The sequence below is a fragment of the Micromesistius poutassou genome (assembly GCF_964030765.1).
Source record: "Micromesistius poutassou genome assembly, chromosome: 6".
In the NCBI taxonomy this organism is placed as follows: Eukaryota; Metazoa; Chordata; class Actinopteri; order Gadiformes; family Gadidae; genus Micromesistius; species Micromesistius poutassou.
In genome coordinates, this window is record NC_140276.1 from 13,789,538 (window position 1) to 13,811,155 (window position 21,618).

General features: G+C 45.3%; 1 protein-coding gene across 3 annotated transcripts; it reads right to left on the reverse strand.

Annotated features, from left to right (window-relative positions):
• Window positions 1–325: 325 nt before the first annotated feature.
• Window positions 326–21,576, reverse strand: LOC311345564 (long-chain-fatty-acid--CoA ligase 1-like). Of its 3 annotated transcripts, XR_014633686.1 has the most exons (21): window positions 21,519–21,576; window positions 15,722–16,188; window positions 13,669–13,783; window positions 13,021–13,187; window positions 12,774–12,873; window positions 12,258–12,433; window positions 11,644–11,676; window positions 11,467–11,518; window positions 11,255–11,328; window positions 8,840–8,917; window positions 8,192–8,326; window positions 7,736–7,870; window positions 4,861–4,956; window positions 4,691–4,763; window positions 4,511–4,599; window positions 4,301–4,417; window positions 3,894–4,037; window positions 3,691–3,795; window positions 3,016–3,077; window positions 1,782–1,853; window positions 1,559–1,574 (listed from the first exon to the last, which is right to left on the reverse strand). XR_014633686.1 is itself a non-coding variant. In XM_084469982.1 (20 exons), the coding sequence occupies exons 2-20, from the start codon at window positions 15,914–15,916 to the stop codon at window positions 1,434–1,436; spliced, it is 2,097 nt and encodes a 698-aa protein (XP_084326108.1). In that variant the 5' UTR covers window positions 15,917–16,188; window positions 21,519–21,576; the 3' UTR covers window positions 326–1,433. The 3 variants fall into 3 exon arrangements, 2 of the variants coding, with proteins under 2 accessions (XP_084326108.1, XP_084326109.1); XM_084469982.1 differs by lacking the exon at window positions 3,016–3,077 and having other exon boundaries at window positions 326–1,574; XM_084469983.1 differs by lacking the exons at window positions 3,016–3,077; window positions 8,840–8,917 and adding an exon at window positions 9,011–9,088 and having other exon boundaries at window positions 326–1,574.
• Between the last annotated feature and the right edge of the window lie 42 nt (window positions 21,577–21,618).

Sequence of the window (21,618 nt, forward strand, 5' to 3'; positions counted from 1 at the left end):
AAGAATTATAATATTTAAAGTATAAAGGATCAGGTGATATAACTAATATAATATAATAAAGCCCAATTATAAAGAATTGTAATACAGGCATTAAAGTGATGCTGTAAATAAATGCTCTTCTACATTGTCTAATTGTATAATATTATTAGACCCTAATACACTTTTGAAACACAAACTTTTAAAATCACATTGTTCATATTATCAAACTAGGTCTTTACTACGTTTGTAAACTGAGTGGTTATTTATCAAAATATCAGATTTCTGATGAATTTCAAAGGGTATTAGCATGTAGAAGAACACACAACAAACAACACACCACACATGATATACATACAGTTTTTAATATTTATAAAAACTGACAAATCCCCGAGAGCACAATGAAAGAAAATGATAGCACAACAATCATATTTGGATTTGTAAGAAATAAAATACATTTAAATGTGATCTCGTCAACATAAGACATTCCACAAGCAATTTCTTTAAACAAAAAATACTTTCTGAATTACCTTAATTAGCTAGCGTTCCTAGGAACATTTCATACAATAAAAAGCTGTCTTCACGTCTATGATAAATAAATGAACACGCAATGAGCTCCAGTGAAGGAGTGAGTAAATACATTTTAATCTCTAATCGGTCACGTCCCTGATATGGACCTGAGCACCACAACAAACCAACGTAGCACTGTGCAGAAACACGTGCTTCAATGTCTCTGTTGTGGTTCTCCACCAAAAATAACCTCAAACACTACTTTAAACCACCTTTCCAAACAAAAAACATGGTTTACATGACACTTGAGAATTCATCTTAGGTGTAAGAGAAGAAAGTATTCAATATGGCTGGTAAGTATATTTAATCCCTGTTTGAGAGAATCCCTTTTAAAAACGTTTGTGCCAACGAGATCCAGTGTGGTTTAGCAGCATGACGCCCGTCCCTGATCCAATGGAGCAGTTACCAGTGTTGCCAGATTGGGCGGGAAATCTGGCCCAATCTGGGAACACTGGCAGTTACCCGCACTGTTTTCCCTTTAGAAAGCCCTCTCAGCTCTGAGACCCACCGACACACCTGATTCCTAATCAACGCCTAACGGTGTGTATAGGCCTCATCTGCTCAGTCACACATCACAGGGCCACTCTTCTTCTGTGCCGTACGTCTAACATGACCCCACATGGACCCCTGTTTCCTTTACTGAATAAATCCCACCATAATGCTCTATGAAATCATCATTTAATCAGATAGCATCACACACAGACACTCACACGCTGAAACAATCCAGGACCAGGAGTGTGTGTGTGTGTGTGTGTGTGTGTGTTTTCATCTTTACAATGAATTGCCGGCTCTTTGTGCTTTCAGCTGTAACCTTGCATCCTTCTGCTACCCCCTCCTCCTACATCTGGACCCTGGTGTAGCTAGGGGGTCCCCAACACGCCCTCCTCCTACATCTTGACCCCCGCGTACAGCTCATCGATCTGGGCCCTGAAGCGCGCCTGCAGCTCGGTCCTCTTGGCCTTCAGCGTGGGGGTGAGCAGGCCGTTCTGGACGGAGAACATCTGGTCGTGGACATGGATGGCCTTCACCTGGAGAACAGGGAGGCACGGATCAACATAGGCACACGCACGCACCCCCGCAGGATCGAACCAGCAACTCGTGGGTGTGTTCTTGAAGGGGGCGTGATATTTACACCTATCCCCTTCACTGACACACACATGTCAGACTTGAATGACAGAATGTCTGCATTGGTAGGTTGATTGAATGCTGATGGCGTCTACATTAGTGATGAGTACCTGCTCAAAGGACTTGAGGCCTGCTTGCTTGCCAATGTTCAGCAGATCATCCAGGATGGCCGCCTTCACCTCCTAGGACAGCAAGGGAATTAAGAAGAAGCTGAAAATGATGTCACATAAGCTGCTTTCACATATGACCTCCGTCTTTTCTCCGCATTTGTGGAGCAGGAGGTTCGACCGTGAGGGTCATTCACACTTATTCACACTTGATGCCCGATATGCGGAGATCGGTGTCAGTAGAATCTCCGGCTGCTTAAGGGGGGCGGGCTTGCAAGGGACGGCATATGACGTAGGGTCGCAAGAGGCGGGATCGGGTTTGTTTTGGTTTGACCGCAGACAGCACGCAGGCAAAATGGGCAGAACTCATCACGATCATGTTAAATGTTGCTGCAGCGATGCATATATTCCGTTGCATCCACAACATCCGCATCGATCGATGAAAGACTGGAGCATGAGTTACAGACAAATAGAAGAAACGACGAACAAGAAAGGCGTCGCGAACGACTGCGTTACCGGAGGAAGAGAGCGTCTTTTTTGGCTTCATTTCACATCTAACAAACACTGGGACAAATGTAGTTGATTTCTGTGTTTAACTGAGAAAACAGGGAGTGGAAGGACGGGACCCTATAATGTTCAGCTAACTGTTGTCAATAATAATTGTTACGAGAGTAACACATGTGTGTGCGCGAGAATGGCAGTGTGTGTGTGTGTGTGTGTGTGTGTGTGTGTGTGTGTGTGTGAGTGGATGAGCGAGGAGAGCGAGCGGTAGCGTGTGTCAGTTTAGTGAGGTAATGAACGAGTCCGATTGTGTCTGTGCAAACGTGTAGGCCCTAGCCTACTGTAAAGTTAGTGAAACTAAGAATAAAGTACACAGCCTGTCAATAATCTGTGGCCGCTTCATTCCGACCATATTCAAACCAAAGCAAAGCACTGCAGACCCACTGCCGGTCAAAGTGAAGGGTGTTACTCCCGAGAGAATCTACGGAGCTCCTCGACTATGGTCTGGGAGCCGACAGCAGGAAAGGTGTAACATAATAATAAAAATATTTTTTAAACCATTCAGCGAACAAAAGGCAATAGGCTGATTATCGATTAGGGTGCGGGTGCCACTCAATGACATGCAAACGTAGACCGAAGCGTCATCAACACGCCCACTCAACTGGTGTGAAATGCCGACATCCTACTGCTCATTCACATATAAGGTAATTAGCATTTCCTGCGGAGAACATACTACCTCGGGGGTAGTATTTTTTCAGGAGGTCCAACGTCAGGATATGTCATTCACATATACGGCACCTCCATAGAATAGACGGAGAACAGACGGATGCACGTCCATATGTGAAAGCAGCTATAGTCATTCAGATTATTGATGTTGGTGCAGATGTTTACTTGTCTATTACCCATTTATTAATTGAGTACAATTAGTTTAATGTCCCCAATATGAATAATAGAATTCAAACAAATTTTCAGTACTGGATTTTTCTGGCACATCTGACTAACTTTAGCTTCCAATTGAAAATATAGAAAACACATGACAACAATGAAATTATGGTAAAAAAGCATACTATCAGCCAGCCGTAACTTAGTTACGTAAAAAACTATTGTATGGACTCTGCACTGCGTGAGTGTATGTGTCTCCATGTGAGTGTGCGTGTGTCTGTGTGGGTCACTGTGTGCGTATGTGCATTTGTGTGAGTGTGTGCGTGTGTGTGTGAGTGTGTGCGTCTTTGTATGTATGAGTGTGCATGTGTGTCTGTCAGTGTGTGCGTGTGTGCCATTGTGTGTGTGTGTGTGTGAGTGTGCGTGTGTACGCTTGAATGTGTGTGTGCGTGTGTGTGTGTTTATGTGAGTGTGTGCGTGCACCGTGTATGATTCCATGTGTGTGTGTGTGATGGTCTGTAGTCCTCACCTCTCTGCCACTCAGCTCCAGGTAGCTGCCCTCCAGCCCCAGGCTCTTCCTCACCCAGCCACACAGGAAGTCTGGGTCAGGGACCACCACCGCTACCAGGCAGGCCTGGAGGAGCGGAGGACAGCATGGATACACCTTCAATACACACACACACACACACACACACACACACACACACACACACACACACACAGTGCCCCTACCTGCAGGCTGTCCCCGTGCACAAAGACTTGGGCCAGGGCGTCACTGCGGATGTAGACGTTCTCGATCTTCTCGGGTGCGATGTACTCGCCCTGCGCCAGCTTGAAGATGTTCTTCTTCCTGTCCACGATCTTCAGCGTTCCGTTCTGCACAGTCCAGCACAGTCCATGATCAAGTGACATTATGTTTTGATATAGCTGTCCATAGTTGCAATATTTTATTAGGACCGTTTATCAAGGTCCAGGGTGTAACATTGAGGGGACCCCTAGTGGTGCGGTCAAAGATTGCAGCCAACGGTTGTTTCTAGAACTGTTGGTTGGTTCTGGCGGTGCAGCATCATGTCTACACACTGCCCCTTCAGAGCGTGAGCTGAAGCAGCGCGCGGGGCTGATTTGAGTTCACGACTCACCGGCAGCCATTTCCCGATGTCCCCGGTGTGTAGCCAGCCGTCTGCGTCCAGGGCCTCCTCCGTCTTCTCTGGGTCCTTCAGATAACCTAAGAACACGTTGGGCCCCTTCACACACACCTGCACACCACACACACACACACACACCCTCTCTGTTGGCATCGGAACTAAAGAGTCTTTGTGTGTGTGTGGTTGTGTGTGTGTGTGTGTTACCTCTCCCTCCCCGTTGGAGGCCAGGTAGTTCATGTCCGCCACGTCCACCAGTTTGATGGCGTTGCAGGGCAGGGGAGCACCGACGTGGCCTTGGTGGGGGAAGACAATAAGAAATATACTGCAGCCTGTGTGTGTGTGGGTGTGTATGTGTGCGTGCATGTGTGTGTGCGTTCATCCTACCTGCGCTAAAGTCACCGGGCATCGATAAAGTGCATCCAGCAGTGCATTCTGTCTGCCCATAGCCTTCATAGAACTGAGAAAACAAGAGACAACATCAGGCAATGTGTGTGTGTGTGTGTGTGTGTGTGTGAGTGTGAGTGTGAGTGTGAGTGTGTGTGAGTGTGTGTTACCTGACAGCCCAACGCTGCTCTCAGGAACGTGAGCACAGTAGGAGAGACTGGAGCGGCTCCAGTTATCATGAGCCGCACGCGACCGCCAAGACTGTCCTGTAGGGGGCAGTGTTGTTATGTTACATTATTATTGAGAGATGACATTTTCAATACAATAACAACAATACAATATCCATTATCAGAATTGCCTTTTCATTTGCTTTGTGAGCTAACATATAGAATATATTAGGCAAATGCAGTTTTAGAGGTGATTTTCAAATCAAACATTCCTGTGAAAATATTACAGATGCTGAGCACTGAAATTAGTCTTGGTAAGTCTTTGGTATCAGAGAATATTCACACACAAAAACCCAATATCAAGAACTATTATTTCATTGTCTTTAAATCTTGCTAACAACATAGCGTGTTGGAGTACATTTACATAAAAAATATAAACTGATAGCAAGTTATTATTTCTTGCTATAATTCTTCTACCATAATTTCTGTAATTATCTCCTTGTGTTGAAGGTAAACAAACCAAGACCATTGCAAAGAATTGCACATATATCAGTGAGCTGCGCAATTCCTACAATTTTTTCAATTATGTCAAGTCAATGCCAAGTCCGCTTCAGAGAACCCCAACGAGACCTAACATTTGATGTTTCCAAAACGTTTTGTTTTGTTAGCTAACAAAATGGCATCACCATTTAAAATGACCACTGTTGCAGGTGCTCAGCGACAGCAAGACATTTTTCTATGCTGACTTCGACCATTCCGAAGGCAAATGCTCAGGGTTGTCAAAGTTGGTCCACATATGGAAACTGCGCTGAAGCAGGTCTCCAAAAAGTAAAGTACCGCTTCGGCGACAGGGGGCACCATACCTCGCAATAAAACAAAAACGACCAGCACGATTATCGACCAATCACAAGTCCACTTCAAAGCCGCCCGGGGACTTGATACTCAGTGTGCTCTCTCATTAGACAAGCCCGGGTGGCATTAGAATGTCAGCACGTTCACGGAACCTCCCGCACACGAAGAGTTGGCGTAACCACACACATTTTCTTTAGAAAATGCACATGCAGCAACATGTCTAGTTATGACTTGCAATAATTTACTTCAGACTGTTTACCCAAGGGTTACTCTTTATCCATATTCCTAGTGAAGAGAAACTTATACTGTTGGGAGGAAAGGAATCATCATCATGCATAATGTCAGAATACACAGTTGAAATCTCTTATGGAAACCTGAGAGACAAGCAGCCTGATGTCACACTGTCTACTCATAGTCGGCTTGCGTTGCAACATTCTGCGTTTACATGCTGGAGCATAATCGTGTAATGAATGTATTGAATAAAGATTGGATTCATGTAAACAGGTTTATTCGATCTACTTCGCCAAAAGGATCGTCTCAGGACCGGATTTGTGAAGTCGATAGGATAGCTGGGCTTGAGCCGGTCATAGGCGGCTATCTACCGGCATGTGTACTTGATCGTATTGTATTGCCGGGAGTTTGCGTCCTGCGCATGCTCGAGAATTTCGGCCGGGGATTTCACCCGGAAGTTCTATCGCCGCCGCCGCAGCAAAAAGCTCCATTAGTTCCCTCATATGTATTTGTATTAGGGGTGCACGATAATTATCGGGCCGATAACAGAAATTATTACGTCATTCTGATAAGTCTGATATGATGACGAATAGCCCCGATAACATAGCCTATATAATTTCAGTGCCCCTAGCTGCTCAGCTCAGTGTTCATAACTGCATGTGGATATAGAAAATGTTTTTTTTATTATTATTATGTTACACCTTTCCTGCTGTCGGCTCCCAGAGCGTAGTCGAGGAGCACAGCGCCGATGTTCTCTCGGGGGTACCACCCTTCACTTTGACCAGCAGTGGGTCTGCTTATAGGTCGGAATGTGGTCGGAATGAAGTGGCCGCCGATTATTGACAGGCTGGGTATTTTATTCTTAGTTTCACTAACGTTACAATACACGTTTGCACAGACACAACCAGACTCGTTCGTTACTTCACTAAACTGACACACACCGCTCGCTCTCCTCACTCGTCCACTCACTCACACACACACCATTCCCGCGCACACACATACGCTACTCTCATAACACTTATTATTGACAACAGTTAGCTGAACATTATAGGGTCCCGGCCTTCCACTCCCTGTTTTCTCAGTTAAAAACAGAAATCAACTACATTTGTCCCAGTGTTTGTTAGATGTGAAATGAAGCAAAAGAAGACGCTCTCTCCCTTCGGTAACGCAGTCGTTCGCGACGCCTTTCTTATTCGTCGTTTCTTCTATGTGTCTGTAACTCATGCTCCAATCTTTCATCGATTGATGCGGATGTTGTGGATGCAACAGAATATATGATGCATCGCTGCAGCAACATTTAAGATGATTGCGATGAGTTCTGCCCATTCTGCCTCCTTTGCTGTCTGCGGTCAGACCAAAACACACCTGAGTGACAGGGGCCGCCAAATAGTTTGTTGTTGCTTTTACGTTGCCGTGAACCGGAAGTGGCTCTAGTACCTCTTGTTGAAAGGACTACAGCGCCTCCTAGCATAGCGGAGTCAGCCAGGTCTCCGACCATTATTCCAATCTGATCCGATGTATGTATACTCAGACAAGTGACAGCTCCCCCGTCGAGTGGCAACATTGTTATATGGCTTAATCCATGATAAGTCGATCTGGTCCGACCATGTAACTGCAGTCTTGCAGCATGTTCAACATCACACTAGAGGGCCAGCACGTTTTAAGTTTTAGGCTAACTTTCCTGAAGACCAGTGTTGCCAGATTGGGCCAGATTTCCCGTCCAATCTGGCAACACTGCTGAAGACCATGCTGAACGTCCCCGGACTGCTGGGTAGCAGGGGGAGCAGCCACCCACCTGGACCTTCCTGAAGATCAGCTTGTCCCAGATGCTGTCTCTGCGGATGATGCCTCTCTTCAGCTCCGCCTCCTTCCTCCGGTAGGCGAAGCCCAGGACCCAGCGTTTCAGCGAGCTGTTGGCCTGTCCGTAGATCTGCACACACACCAGGGCACACACACTTCAGAGGGCTTCACCACCCGGCAACAGGAGCATCAGCACACAGTTTACGGTTTCTGAAGCCCAGACGCACGCACGGACACGCACGCACGCACGCACGCACCTACGGGGCCACATAAAAAACATTAAAAATCGGCTGCTATGTAGTTGCTATGTAGTGTGTAATCAATGTGCGCAAATTGTTCCCCACCACCGTGTCACCGGGCTCTGCTCTCTACTTGTCCTAGACACAAGGACATCAAGCGGCCAGCTGGCAGGTGAGGCGAGGGGGGGAGGGGGAGGGTCCTGCAGGCTGACCTTGTCAAACATCCTGTTGAGGAGTCTGGGCACCACGGGGAAGATGGTGGGCTTCAGGGTCACCAGGTCGTCCATCAGCAGCCGGATGTCCCCCTGGAAGTATCCGATGCGGCCCCCGTGCACCAGCAGCAGGCCCTGAGGACAGGACACACGGTTCAGGGGAGGGGGACGCAGGCCACTGAGGCCGGGCGGGCGGCGGCGAAGGAGGAGGCAGGTGGGGTTAGGTCAGAAAGAAGATGGGTTAAAAGTGACACGACAAGCAAAACGAGATTTAACTTTCATTCAGTTCTATATTTTTTTAATCTATTTCATTATTTATTGTATTTTCGTGGTGGATTTAGGGATGTAGGTCAAAGGTAATTGAGGAAGACTTTATATAATATAATGGGTCAGATGATCATGCACTATTCGCGGCCAGAAGAGTAAGGAATGTACCGGTTTCCGGAGCCGTTACCAAGGCAACGATGCACAAACACCTCGGTTTGTGGCAGAGACAGAGAAGGGAGGGGCTCGGGCTAAGATATAATTAACTGGCAGCTGGGAACCAGACACCAGCCGGGCCAGTCGGGGATTGGAGAAACAGCGTCGTGGAGATGACGGAAAAACAGGAAGGAGGAGAGGACGAACCACAACACGCTCAAAACATACCTCTACTACTCTCTCAAACATATGAGCCAGGGGCAGGTAAGACATGTGGACATCACTGGAAGTACATGGAGTGATAGCCTACAGGGTGGTACACACACACACACACACACACACACACACACACAGGTGAGGAGGGCGGCCTGGGAGGGGAGTGTCAGTGTTCATGTGTACCTCCACCATCCTCTCAAACATGTGGGCCAGAGGCAGGTAAGAAATCATCACGTCTCCGGACGAGGTGGTGGAGTACGACTGGAGAGCAGGGCACAGCATCACAGTTATCACAGCACAGTAGAAAACAGTAGAGCTGAGTAGAGTCATCACAGCAAAGTCTAAAACATTAGAGCCCAGTAGAGTTAGCACAGTACAGTAAAAAAGAATAGTTCTGAGTAGAGACATCACAGTACAGAATAAAACACTAGAGCCCAGTAGAGTCATCACAGCAAAGTCTAAAACACTAGAGCCCAGTAGAGTTAGCACAGGACAGTAGAATACACTAGAGCCCAGTAGAGTTAGCACAGGACAGTAAAAAATAATATAGCTGAGTAGAGTTAACACAGGACAGTAGAATACACTAGAGCCCAGTAGAGTTAGCACAGGACAGTAAAAAAGAATAAAGCTGAGTAGAGTTAACACAGGACAGTAGAATACACTAGTAGAGCCCAGTAGAGTTAGCTCAGGACAGTAAAAAAGAATAGAGCACAGTCTAATTATCACAATACAGTAGAACATATTGAAGCACAATAGAGCAATCCCAGTCCAGTAGAACGGAATAGAGCACAGTGGAGCATCAGTATCATGGTAGTATATCATAGCAGTATCATATAGCCCAGTAAAGCAGAGCAGGCCAGGGGTGAGCACTGTTCAGGCTCACAATAGCTCATCAGGGAAAGTCGCCTGCTGTTCTCACTCTGTAGGGACTGGGGGTGGAGGGGTTACCATGGTTACAATTGATTCTCCATGGTAGCATTTCCCCCTTGAATATGTCAATAGGAAAGCAGAGTTGACTAGGTCATCAACACATCAGGCATTCACCTGGTCCATAGATGCTAGATGCTAGCTAGCAATATTATGTTATATAATAATATTATAACTGTTCTTTACTATTATTACTATTAAGTATAAATGTACCACATTTTTACAGATGGTATGGCCATGTCCACTCTAACATTTGAAACCTTCAAACTTGAGACTTTGGGAAACGCAAACACAATATTAATAGAGAAAAACAAAATTATTATTATGAACTGTACAGAATTATGTGCCATCTTATTTGGCGTTTATCTTTATAGATTGTAACAAGATGCCCACAGAATGAAAGATGTGCTTCTTCTAAAAGCCATGAAATGGCACAAGAGGCTACCAGATACATAAGCAAAGATGAAGCCATCCTTCACTATGGAGGGGGAACAAACTGATTGCCCCGGGAGAGAGACGGAGGGACCAGGACAAGGTGGAAGAGACAAAGGGCCCTAGTTAGTCGGTCTCAAACGCAGACGTCAAGGCGCAATGTCGATTAGCTTTGTGGGAGGTTCTATGGCGATGACGGCGAGATAAATGAGCTTTGTGCCCGGCGCAAATCTATAATGGGTTGGTCTGATACCTGTAGGTGTGTTTTGGGCGTAACGTGCAATAAACCAATGAGAGTGCCATCTCCCATCCCCTTTAAGAGCCAGCGCATTTGACTTGACGAGTTGATATTTTGACAGCGCATTTGCATTCTCCGCTGAGACAGATGCATGACTACATGAATTTCAAACTTCAAATGGCTCAGTTTATGGCCAAATAATAGGCCTAATTCACACATGGAATAGCGTTTTCTTCTACAACTTCAAAAACACTGAGTCGTCATGTAAATTGCGGCAAAGACAACTTAACACATATATGATATGCAGACGAGGTCCTGTGGCCATTCTTTTAAACACTCACTCGCGGTAAAACTATGTTTTATCACAATCAAATCTTCATCAATCCCGAAAGATATGGGCTTGTAAACGACGTCTGTGTCAAGAAAATATGTGTTTGCTGTACAGTGTTTGCAGATGCATTGATTTAAAAGTATAACTTACCGCTGTATGAGCTGGGAGGCTGGAATATACTTTGCTCAAGTTTATTATTGTTATTATTATTATTATTATTTAAACGCATGGCATAGCCAACTCTACTGTGTTCATTCATGCAGCCCCTATGGAAAAAAAATGTTTCCACAATCTATGCTATTTCTATGCGGTTTCACTCATATGAACAATCGTTGACATCATATTTAAATCAGCCTAATCGTTTGCATGTTTGTGCTGTGTATAGCCTACGTGTGTGTGTAAGCGTATGTTGCCGTTCCGACTGTGTGGTTAATAGCCGTGTGGTTAGTAGCCGTGTTGTCAACAGAGTCAGTCTGGGGGAGTGGGGACAGGTTCTTACGTTAGTGATGCCGATGAAGGCTGAGCAGTTGGACACCAGGTTCCCATGGGTCAGCATGGCTCCCTTAGGGTTCCCTGATGCACACACACACACACACACACACACACACACACACAAACCCATACCCACGTCATTAGAGCAAAGCCCTCGGAACAGTTGAACCTGTGTTGTTGTGGAGTAGTATGAGGTGTGGTGTATTGAGTGTGTGTTACCCGTGGTTCCACTGGTGAAGCAGATGATAGCCATGTCCTCAGGTCGTGGGGGCTGGTGGGAGTTAAAGAAGGTGAGGTGGGGGGGCGGGTCAAACGCTGACACGTCAGAAAGACACCACCATAATGTATTCACCAGCGGTTGTTGTGGTTATTCAATATGTCGACAGGGTTACTCACAATGGGCTGGCGATGATTGGCAGCACCGATCGCCTGAGGGACAAAAACAGTGAACTCTGTGATGCTCCGGCTCATTTCAATACGGGACTGATTGAAACCCATCAATATTTTAGATTCAATACAAGCCAAACAGAGCCAACATTCAGCAAGCAATTCAAAGGTGCTACAGGTACGATGTGAGAATTGTAAAGAGGGAGCGAGCGGAAAACAGCCGATGAGAGGAGGATTTGGAAACTAATCCTCAAACGCCACTTCCCTCTCTGCTCCCCTTTGATTTGAGCATGAAAAAATCACCAAACTAATATAATCAAGTTTAAACTATTTAATATTTATTATTAGAACAGCTGGATAGATATCTGGACATTATTTTCTATTTGACCATTTTGTCTATTTTTTTAAGGGGAAATTTCAAAGTTCTCATTTACAAAGTGTTTTTTTTGGAGAGAAATTATAAATAAATGCATCATGTTTTCAAACTCAAAAATAATCCTTTGAATAATCGAGATTTCAATATTGACCAAAATAATCGTGATCATGATTTTTTCCATAATCGAGCAGCCCTATGATGAGTGCTACAAACAAGGCTCCCTAACCCTGACCCCTCACTGTGGTACCTCCATCTCCTGCAGGCTGAGTATCTGGATCCCGGCCTGCTGCCCCCTGCTGACCAGCTCGCTGCTGGGGGGCTCCATCAGCACGATGGTCTTCACCGTGTGCTCCTTGTCCCTCACACACTCCAGCACCAGCTCCACCTTGGCCGCCACGTCACACACGACGGTCGAGAGGAGGGCTGCACAAACAACAATCTGCGTCAGCCAACGCTTTCTCATGCTATACATCTACGTATATATACATTTACATTTATGGGATTTTGCAGACACTTTTATCCAAAGCGACTTACAAACATTCATTCACACACCGACGGCGGAGTCACCCAAGCAGGGCGACAGCCAGCTCGTCAGGAGCAGTCAGGGTGAGGTGTCCTGCTCAGGGACACCTCAACACTCAGCTAGGAGCAGTCAACCTGCTCTACCTCCTGAGCTTCTGCCGTCCCTTTCTATATCAAAAAGGTAAAGGAAGAAACCACCAGATTGGAGAGAAGGAGGCGCACCAAAAGGTTGTTGGATTACCTTTGTCGAGGATGTAGGTGATTGCTTCCTGCCCCAGAGTGTCATACAGCGGGACGGACACCAGGGAGTACGTATAGCAGGCCAGCTCGGTGATGGTCCACTGAGGAGAGACACACACGCACACACTGTTATATTGAGTATAGGTCCAAACATATGATCAGAGTGTTCTGGTTTGTCAGCAGGACAGTGGCTAATCCACAGATCAGGACTCATAGCTAAACAGCGGGAGGCTTGTCATTGGCGTCACCTCTGGCCTGTTCTGAGAGAAGATGCCGACGTGGGGGTCTCCCTTCTGGGAGTGGCCTCTGTGGAGGAACGCAGAGCCCAGGTGCTCTGCCTTCTCCAACACCTGTCTGTAGCTCAGCCACTCGTAGGGCTGCTTGGCCTTCCTGGAGCCAAGGCATGGGCCGTTGTCTGAGGAATGAATGAATAGACACATATTAAATAAAGACTAATAATACACTGGCTGATCGTGTTTTTCGATCAGAATCACTTACTTGTAAGCTATGACCTATGGTTTTGCAGATAACTAAATACAATTTTTAAATCGATCAAGGAACCTCATCACTTGGCTACTTGATGCTGTTGTAGACTCTAACATTTTGGAAGAATGTAATGGCACTCCACAGTCCCGTACAGGTCACTGTATCTCCCCTCAGGTCGTTGGTAAGGGAGGGTCGAGAGGAGGTGTTCAGTTGGGTGCGATCTGCAACCTCACCACTAGATGCCCCTAAATCCCACACACTGCCCCTTTAAACTATTGAACTCTTCATTTCCTCTGTCATTGTCTTCCCCAGCCCTCGTTGTGTTATTCATCCGGCTGTGGGAGGATGTTATTACTGTGCCCTGACCAGCTGCTTTCAACGCAGTTGATAAACCCCTTTAAAGGACCTACTGGAGACTCGGACCCCACGGAGGAGGAACTCGTACATGGTCCTGGCGTCGTCGTAGAAGTGGGTCATGTGACTGTCTCCGTTCAAAAGAACCGAGTCCCTCGCAAAGCCTCCTCCCTGATTGGAGGAGGAAAGGGGGAGATAAAGAAAGGGTTCAGTCAGTGGAATAGAGATACGTGCACACACACACACAAAAAGAAACACACACGCAGCTCATTTCCATAAATAAATAACAAGGATAACTGAAGGTTTACCCGGTCTTACCTCACTTGAACCTGGAGGGGCCTGTTGCTCCCAACCAACCCTGCCTGTGTCAACCTATAAATCCTACAGCTCAGAGTAGACCTGCTGTGCTTTCACAAGCCTCCCTCGGATGAACAGATCCTATTAGAGTATCACGGTCCAAATCAAAACACATGTAAGCTCTGAACTGAATGATGTCTCAAGGCATCACGTCAGATCACTGAGGGCCGAGTGTGGAGCGTGCTGTCGGTACAGAGCAGCCCGCTCCACGGCTGCACTGCAACCAAAGTAAACGGGATATTCTAGTTTGGACGTGAAGCTCAACCCAACTATTTGCATGAGACGCTGGGCAGCGCTGCACCCAGTGCTCTGCTCCGAGCCGTGCTGGGCCCTAAAGTTTACAGCACTCTAAATGAATGGTGCCATTCTGTCTGCATGGTGCCACTCTAACTGAATGGTGCCAGGGCAAGGGGGGTCAGATAATGACAGACAGACAGACGGATGGACAGAGAGAGTTGTTACTATCTTTGTTGACTTTTTACACTGCTTTGTAGTATCTCGTACTGAATATTTAGTTTGAATTGAGAGAGAGAGAGAGAGAGAGAGAGAGAGAGAGAGAGAGAGATAGAGAGACTATTTGGCCCATTGGAAAGAGGCCACCAAAAACCAGTAGAATACCTGTTGCAGAATACCTGACCACCGTGATCGACCCAAAACTGAGGAAATCCTTGACCAGATACAGACTCAGCGAACAAAGAGAAGACAGACTGTGCTCCCACTGCACACAAAACCAACTGGAAACAGAGCTGCACTTCCTGACTTCCTGCCAGTCACACAAAGACATCAGGAACACACATTTCCCACAGATTACAAAGGCATGCAAGGACTTTAAAGACACTCCAGATGCTCACAAGCCATACCTGTTGGGAGAAATACAACAATGTGCGATTGCAGCAGCAAGATTCGTCACATGTTGTGATGAGAGAAGGACCTCAAACTCCCCATAGACTCATCCTCCTGGACTCACTCTTTCCACAATAATTGCACTATTGCACACATCCTCTATATTGTAAATACTGTGTATTTAGAGTGTATGTCTTTAATTTATCTGTTTATACAAGATACTGTCATTTTAATAATATCACACATTTTACTTTTTATAGTATAATATATGTATATATATTGTATTTAATGTTTTATACTTATATTATACCATATACCTGACCTTTTTACCTGAACTTTTTTATTTTATTGTTCACCTGCTTTGGCAATGTAAATGTATATTTTTCATGCCAATAAAGCTTTTTTGAATTGAAAATTGAAATTGAGAGAGATAGATTCCCCTTTATGCACCCAGGAATTTACAATTTCCAGACAATGTTGAGCACCCCAAATGAAATGTGTTTTATTTAGAAGCATTAAAATCATGTCCACCCCATACTGCACCCCATCCATTGTTACACTGCCCATCTTGTCTTTGGAGAAATATTACAGAAGATTCCTGACGGCATAACGGTTCATCTGCAATATAAAAATAAACCCATGATACTGTAGGGGCATTAGCTCATGAATGGCTAGTAGACTAAAAGTAGGAAGCATGCAAAGAGGAAGTACACAACGAGAGACTTATTAATAGAATCGTTTGGGACAGAAGAAACTGTATGATGGAACCAAGATGGCAGGTCGGTTCCCAAGTCCTATAGGGAGCGAGCCAAGAACACAGCCCTGGTTCATTCACACGGTGTGCTTACATTTCTAAGGTTGTGAATGACCTGATGGAGGTTGCTCCCCGACACCCCCCCCCCCCCTCACCTGGATCTCCCGGGACTGCGTGCGGAGGTCGCAGGGCGAGGGTAGGGCCTTGGGCCGCGTGGCCAGGTAGTAGGTTGTCACGGCGGCCACCGCCCCCATGCTGACCAGCGTGGGGACGGAGAGGCTCTGAAGGTACTTGCCCAAGTCGTCCATGTCGGGCCAGCGCAGCCTGGTCACCAGCCCCTGGCTCAGCATGGCGGGAATGATCAGGATGGCCTCTACTGCAAGGAGTGCCTGTGTGTATGTGTGTGTGTGTGTGTGTGTGTATGTATGTGTGTGTGTGTGTGTATGCGGGGAGGGGAGACGGGGGACTGGGAGGATGAACCTAACTAGGAGTGTGAAGCTGTTTAGGTTGCATTGTGTGTGTGTGTGTGTGTGTGTGTGTGTGTGTGTGTGTGTGTGTGTATGTGTTTAACAGGAGTGTGGTGGGAAGATTGGCCGAGTGGAGGACCGGTCCAGGCGATAATCTGGGAAGGAAAATGGGTGAACACAATTCATTAATTATTATTATTATTTAATTAAATGGAATAAATAATGTTGATATTGATTGTTACTGTCAACATTCCACCCTAGTCCAATTCCTGGCTTTTGGAAGCTGGTTGTATGATGACATTTATATTCTGGCATCAGACTAAAGGAGATAGCACTGTGTGGAAAAAGCATTCAGGATAAAAGGGTTCCCTTTTTGGTTATTTATGTTCATCAAACTGAACTGAACTAGTCAAAGAACAGTCTATGCCCAAGGCGAAGATGCACACTTTCTTGTGGTTCAGGTTTCCCAACAGGTTGTATAACTAAATTCATGCAATTAGCTGGGTTTCAGTTTGAGAGCCTGTGGTGTGGTGGGGATTCAATAAAACCAGGCTGCATTGTTCTGCTGCACCTCAACAGACTCTCGTTTTATTGTGTTACCGCCGGCCTCTGTTCAACAGCTTTCCATGACAGGTGTCAGGTGCTGAGTCCCCATTATGTATGGGAACCCACCCAGAGAGACGCCGCTCCTCCCCTGGGCTCCTGGTCATGAAACAATGGTCCCATTAATAGTCCCGTTTCTAGATAACAGAATGTGGCTGAGACACTGCGCTTGGCTCTGGAGATAAGCCTTGTATGGGCACTCGTTGGTTGACAGGAGAAGGTCGTGTGAAGGTGTTGATACTTGTTTAGGGAGGGTGGTCATATTGGAGCAGCCACTATCAGAAACAGTTCATGTTGAGCAGTGGTCAACATTGAGGGCAGGAATTTAACAGGGAGAGAGGGGCAAAGAGAAATAAGGCCCTACATAGGCCTATGTAGGGCCTTATTTGTTTACAGGTCATTCTTCGCCTACCAAACACGGCGGTATTGTTGACAGTATAGAACGCCGGTCATTATCGGGAAATAAGCCCTGACTGAAGGGGCTTTTTTTAGATAATGGCCAGCGACGTTCTATACATTATCCTGCTTATTACACGGCTACTTGCCAAAACGAAAAAATAACTTTTCACGGTGTGTCTTTTTACAATTCATTACCAGCATTCGTAGTGTTGATCAGCAGAGAAATAGTCCGCCAAAGACGTTGACGTCGCTTAGAAACTGACTACGCTGGGGTTAATAAGTTACCGGACTACTTGCGGAGTGATACAAAAGACCTGAAAAAAATCCACTTTCCTTGACAGCGGTCATTATAGAGCTTGTAAGTCCCGCCCCTTCCGGTGGTCCCCATGGGACCTATGAGATCGTAAAATATGAATGGGTTTCAATGGAGAGAAAGTAATTATTTTCTGGACCAAGTCTTTATATGCCCCGGATTACACATATGTTGTATGTGTATTTAAATTATAATTTTTCATGCAAAGAAAACTACAATTTATCGCAAAGAAGATTGATAATGTTAGGTTTTGTGTGAGGCCGCTTTGTGAACTACATCCTTCGCTGCTCTCGACGCGAATGATATACGCCAACACCCGCACTTGGAACTCTGGTACAGACATGGCGATCTCTCTGCTCCACTTCACTTCACTTTTTTCGCAGGGAGCGTGATGTCACATGTATGTAGTCTTTCTCATTGTGTATTTCCTAAAAGCCTTTAACTGAACAATTGCACAATAAACGGTCAAACTCTTGACATGAAAAATTATAATTTATATCCACAAAAAACATACAGTATGTGTAATCCGGGGCATATAGACTTGGTCCAGAAAATAATTACTTTCTCTCCATTGAAACTCATTCATATTTTATGATCTCATAGGTCCCATGGGGACCACCAGAAGGGGCGGGACTTACGAGCTCTATTGAAAAATAATTGACCGTCGGAAGTCTGGAAGGCCCATGCAAGTGAAGGGAGCGTTCCACAGCATTGAGAAGAGCCGTGTAATAAATATGAATATTTGTCTAGCAAAATACATAATAAAAAGCCAAGGATATCCTAACAAAGAAAAAATGTATTTGATTGGCTTTGGATTTAAAAAATGAAATCCCATTGACGGGTAATTTATGCGTCCACTTCACGTACTTTGTCAGGCACAATGAGAAACTGGCTGGATCAAGAAAAATGTAAAGAAAAAGTTGTAGTTCTCTGTTGGGATCTGTTCCATAGTATGTCAGACACTTATATTTCCACTTATCAATATAGTCCAAAAGCATTACATTGCAGCCTGTTTCATCGATCACAGCTGCAGTTTTCTTGCTCCATACTGGACCAATATAAAAGGTTATCTTTTTCTTTTCTTTTTTCACATTGATTGAAAGATATCGATATTTTCCATTTAGGATGTACTATATATATATATATATATTATATGTTATAACAAAGATTTACATGCTTCTTTATTTTTTCCTTTTAATTTCAGGTTATTTATAGATAACGCATATCCCTTTGCAACAGCATTAATATTATAATTATATTCAATCAGCCAGATGGTCACCTTATCTTTATTCCAGTTTTCATTCAAAAAAAATTCGTTCTGCCGATCTAGGAGCCAACAGCATTGGTAGGTTCACCATGAAGCCGAATCACCCAAAGCAATTTACAGCAGATATAGAGCCACATATCATGAATCATGAACATCATGAACATGTATCTACAGATACACTGGAGACAGCGAGGTGCAAACCCAGATCCATGTTGACTGGGAGCCAAATACCCTCACCAGCAGACTATCCTGTCCCAGCTGCTGTTTCTCATGGTTCTACACACATGCATGGCTGTATGTAGGCCAATCACGACACACACATCATAGCTCATCCAATCCTGACAACAAACGGTCAGGATTGGAACTACTATTAACTAGTAGTTAACTAGTAGTTTTACCCAAAAAAATGACCGCTGTACTACAATTTGTAGCCCTTCAGGATCAAAGAACAATGCAAAATACTGAATTATTTGTGACAGAGCCTATTGAAACATTGCAATTATGCCACACAATTGTGTAAAGCCTGTTTAATAGCAACCATAAAATTAAACAGCTTGAAATAACTGTCAGAAATCATTCAGTCTCCTCAGTTTCAGTGAGGTCTGTCCCTATTTGTTGTACAACTTGTGATTCAACGTCTAAAGCCCTTCATCCACCCCTTTGAATAGACCATCCAACCACACGGAGGAGGCTTGATTTACCTCCACAACCTTGTAGCCAATGACAACCACAGCAGCTTGTTCTGACTGAGCCCACTGGCCTCAGAGCACCGCACATAAGGCTCCAGACCACTCAGGAGCACGCTTCAAGAGCACACTGTAAACTAACAGGTCCCCACAGTCCAAAAGATAGGTGCTCCCTGTGATTGGTCCCTCGGGCTGGGACACACTGATGTTGTCACCAAGGAGTATTGTGCGCTTGTGTCTTGACTACATAGAAAGAGGTCTCTGATTGGTTAACGGATGAGACAGAACAGAGGCTTAGGAAGGGAGCGAGCGAGGATGACGATGGTTGGATCCACAAACAATATCTGCTTGTGATAAGTCCACTTTGGGGACTTGGTGGTGAGAAGCAAAGAACGGCAAAGAATATGACAGAACATGGCACGTTAACAGAAGGCAACAAAAACCTGATTCTAATGGGTAAAGAAAAAGGAAAAGCATCGTAAAAAATATCAATATAAATGTATATGATATAATATAACAATTTATCCTCAAACGTTGTGAGGAGGTGGAGTTTCCTATAGAAAAACAGGAATAAAGTCCAAATTGCTTGCACAGGCAAATATTTGACATGAAGCCAGGAAGATTATCCACCAGAATGCCAAACAGAAGACAAACCTGCAAAATCGAATGTCATTGCAGAGAGTGAAAAGCTCCCTGGCATACAGACAGAAATATTCAACCTTATTATCTAACCATATAGCTTATCAAACACAGTACAATTCTGATTTGTTATTTATGCAAACGCAATGTAGCTTGGCCATTTTCTAGATCCTGGTTCGTCAATCCTCAAAATAACAAAGTTAATAAGCTTAAAATTTGTTCCTGGGAGACTCCAGTTCCATTGTAACCTATCCTATGCAGTGGAACCTACACTGTATTCGTCCCAACAACCTTGTGAATGCGACCACTCATTCACTGACTGGGTTGGAGGAAACAGCGCCCCCTCAGGCCGAGAGAACTCCCTATGCACAGTACACAGCTCACCTTTACCCCAGTGACCAGCGCACGGGCACCTGCCATCTGAGAGGCCTTTACACCATCGGTTAGGGGATGACAAAGATAAGGAGATCGAAGGATGAGGAGACGGAGAGAGAGAGACAGGAGTTCTGTGTGCTCTGTGCAGTTACCAAGGCCTACAAATGTGTACTTTTGTATGTATCTATAGCACATCTGAATCTATTTCATCTGTGCATTTCCACCTCATCATTTGGAGTAAAAGTTTGATTAAAAAAAAAGTGATATCCCTTTTTTTTTATGGTTTATGGACATGGCTGTGAGTGTGTGTGTTTGCACGTTACATTATTATTTCTGTGCATGATAACATGGTCAATGACGAGTTGCATGTGTGTGTGTGTGTGTGTGTGTGTGTGAGAGTGAGAGAGAGAGAGAGAGAGAGAGAGAGAGAGAGAGAGAGAGAGAGAGAGAGAGAGGGAGAACCTGTCACGGATTAAAGATCACTGTGAAGGAAGGAACCCATGGCTTAGCTGGTGGGTTCCCGTCCGCCAATAAGACAGTGGACCTTTTACCTCCAAACTTCCTCCACCAGACATGCACTGTGAAGCCATGCGTGTGTTGAACCAAACACCATCTTATCTTACGACACTAGTGTCCTGCCCTCCTACAAGCCGCTCGCTGACAGACTGACATGGGTTCGACTTCGAAGTGGCAAAAACCCATCACTGCCGGTTCCAGTCCCATTGAGCAGTGTGCTGCAGAATGGTCAGGGCGCTTAAGTATGCCCTGCGGGTGACAGTACTGCCGCAGCCCGTGAGCCAGACGATATCTATCTCAGCGCATTAACACAGGCGGAGACTGTGGGGTTGAAACTGTTAAAACTCTGCAGGAAACAGCGTTGAGACCGGTCCGTATATGGCGGTGAGACAGCCGGCTGGTCCTAATACGGTACACGACGTACGAGGCTTCATAACGTCCCTCCTAGGAGCGACTCGTCTTAAAGCGCGGGTCCGTGTTAACGTTGTACCGCAGGTTAACCAAAGTTTGTGGTAATATATCAGTAGTAACAGAACACAGCAGCAGGGACGTCTCTCAGGGTCATATCAAATCAGAACAGCGCATTGAGTTTAAAGAGTCACAACACATCATAACACAAGTCATCAGCGACATAACGGAGCGGTTATAATTTGTAGTACAGAATAATATTTTCTAACGGTTTCCCACCTGTTCGTTTCTCGAGCTCCTAACGTCTTGAGGAGCACGCGCCTGTAGTACACTGGTGGGGAGGCGGAAACCAAGGGAAACCGAGACCCACGTCAGCCAA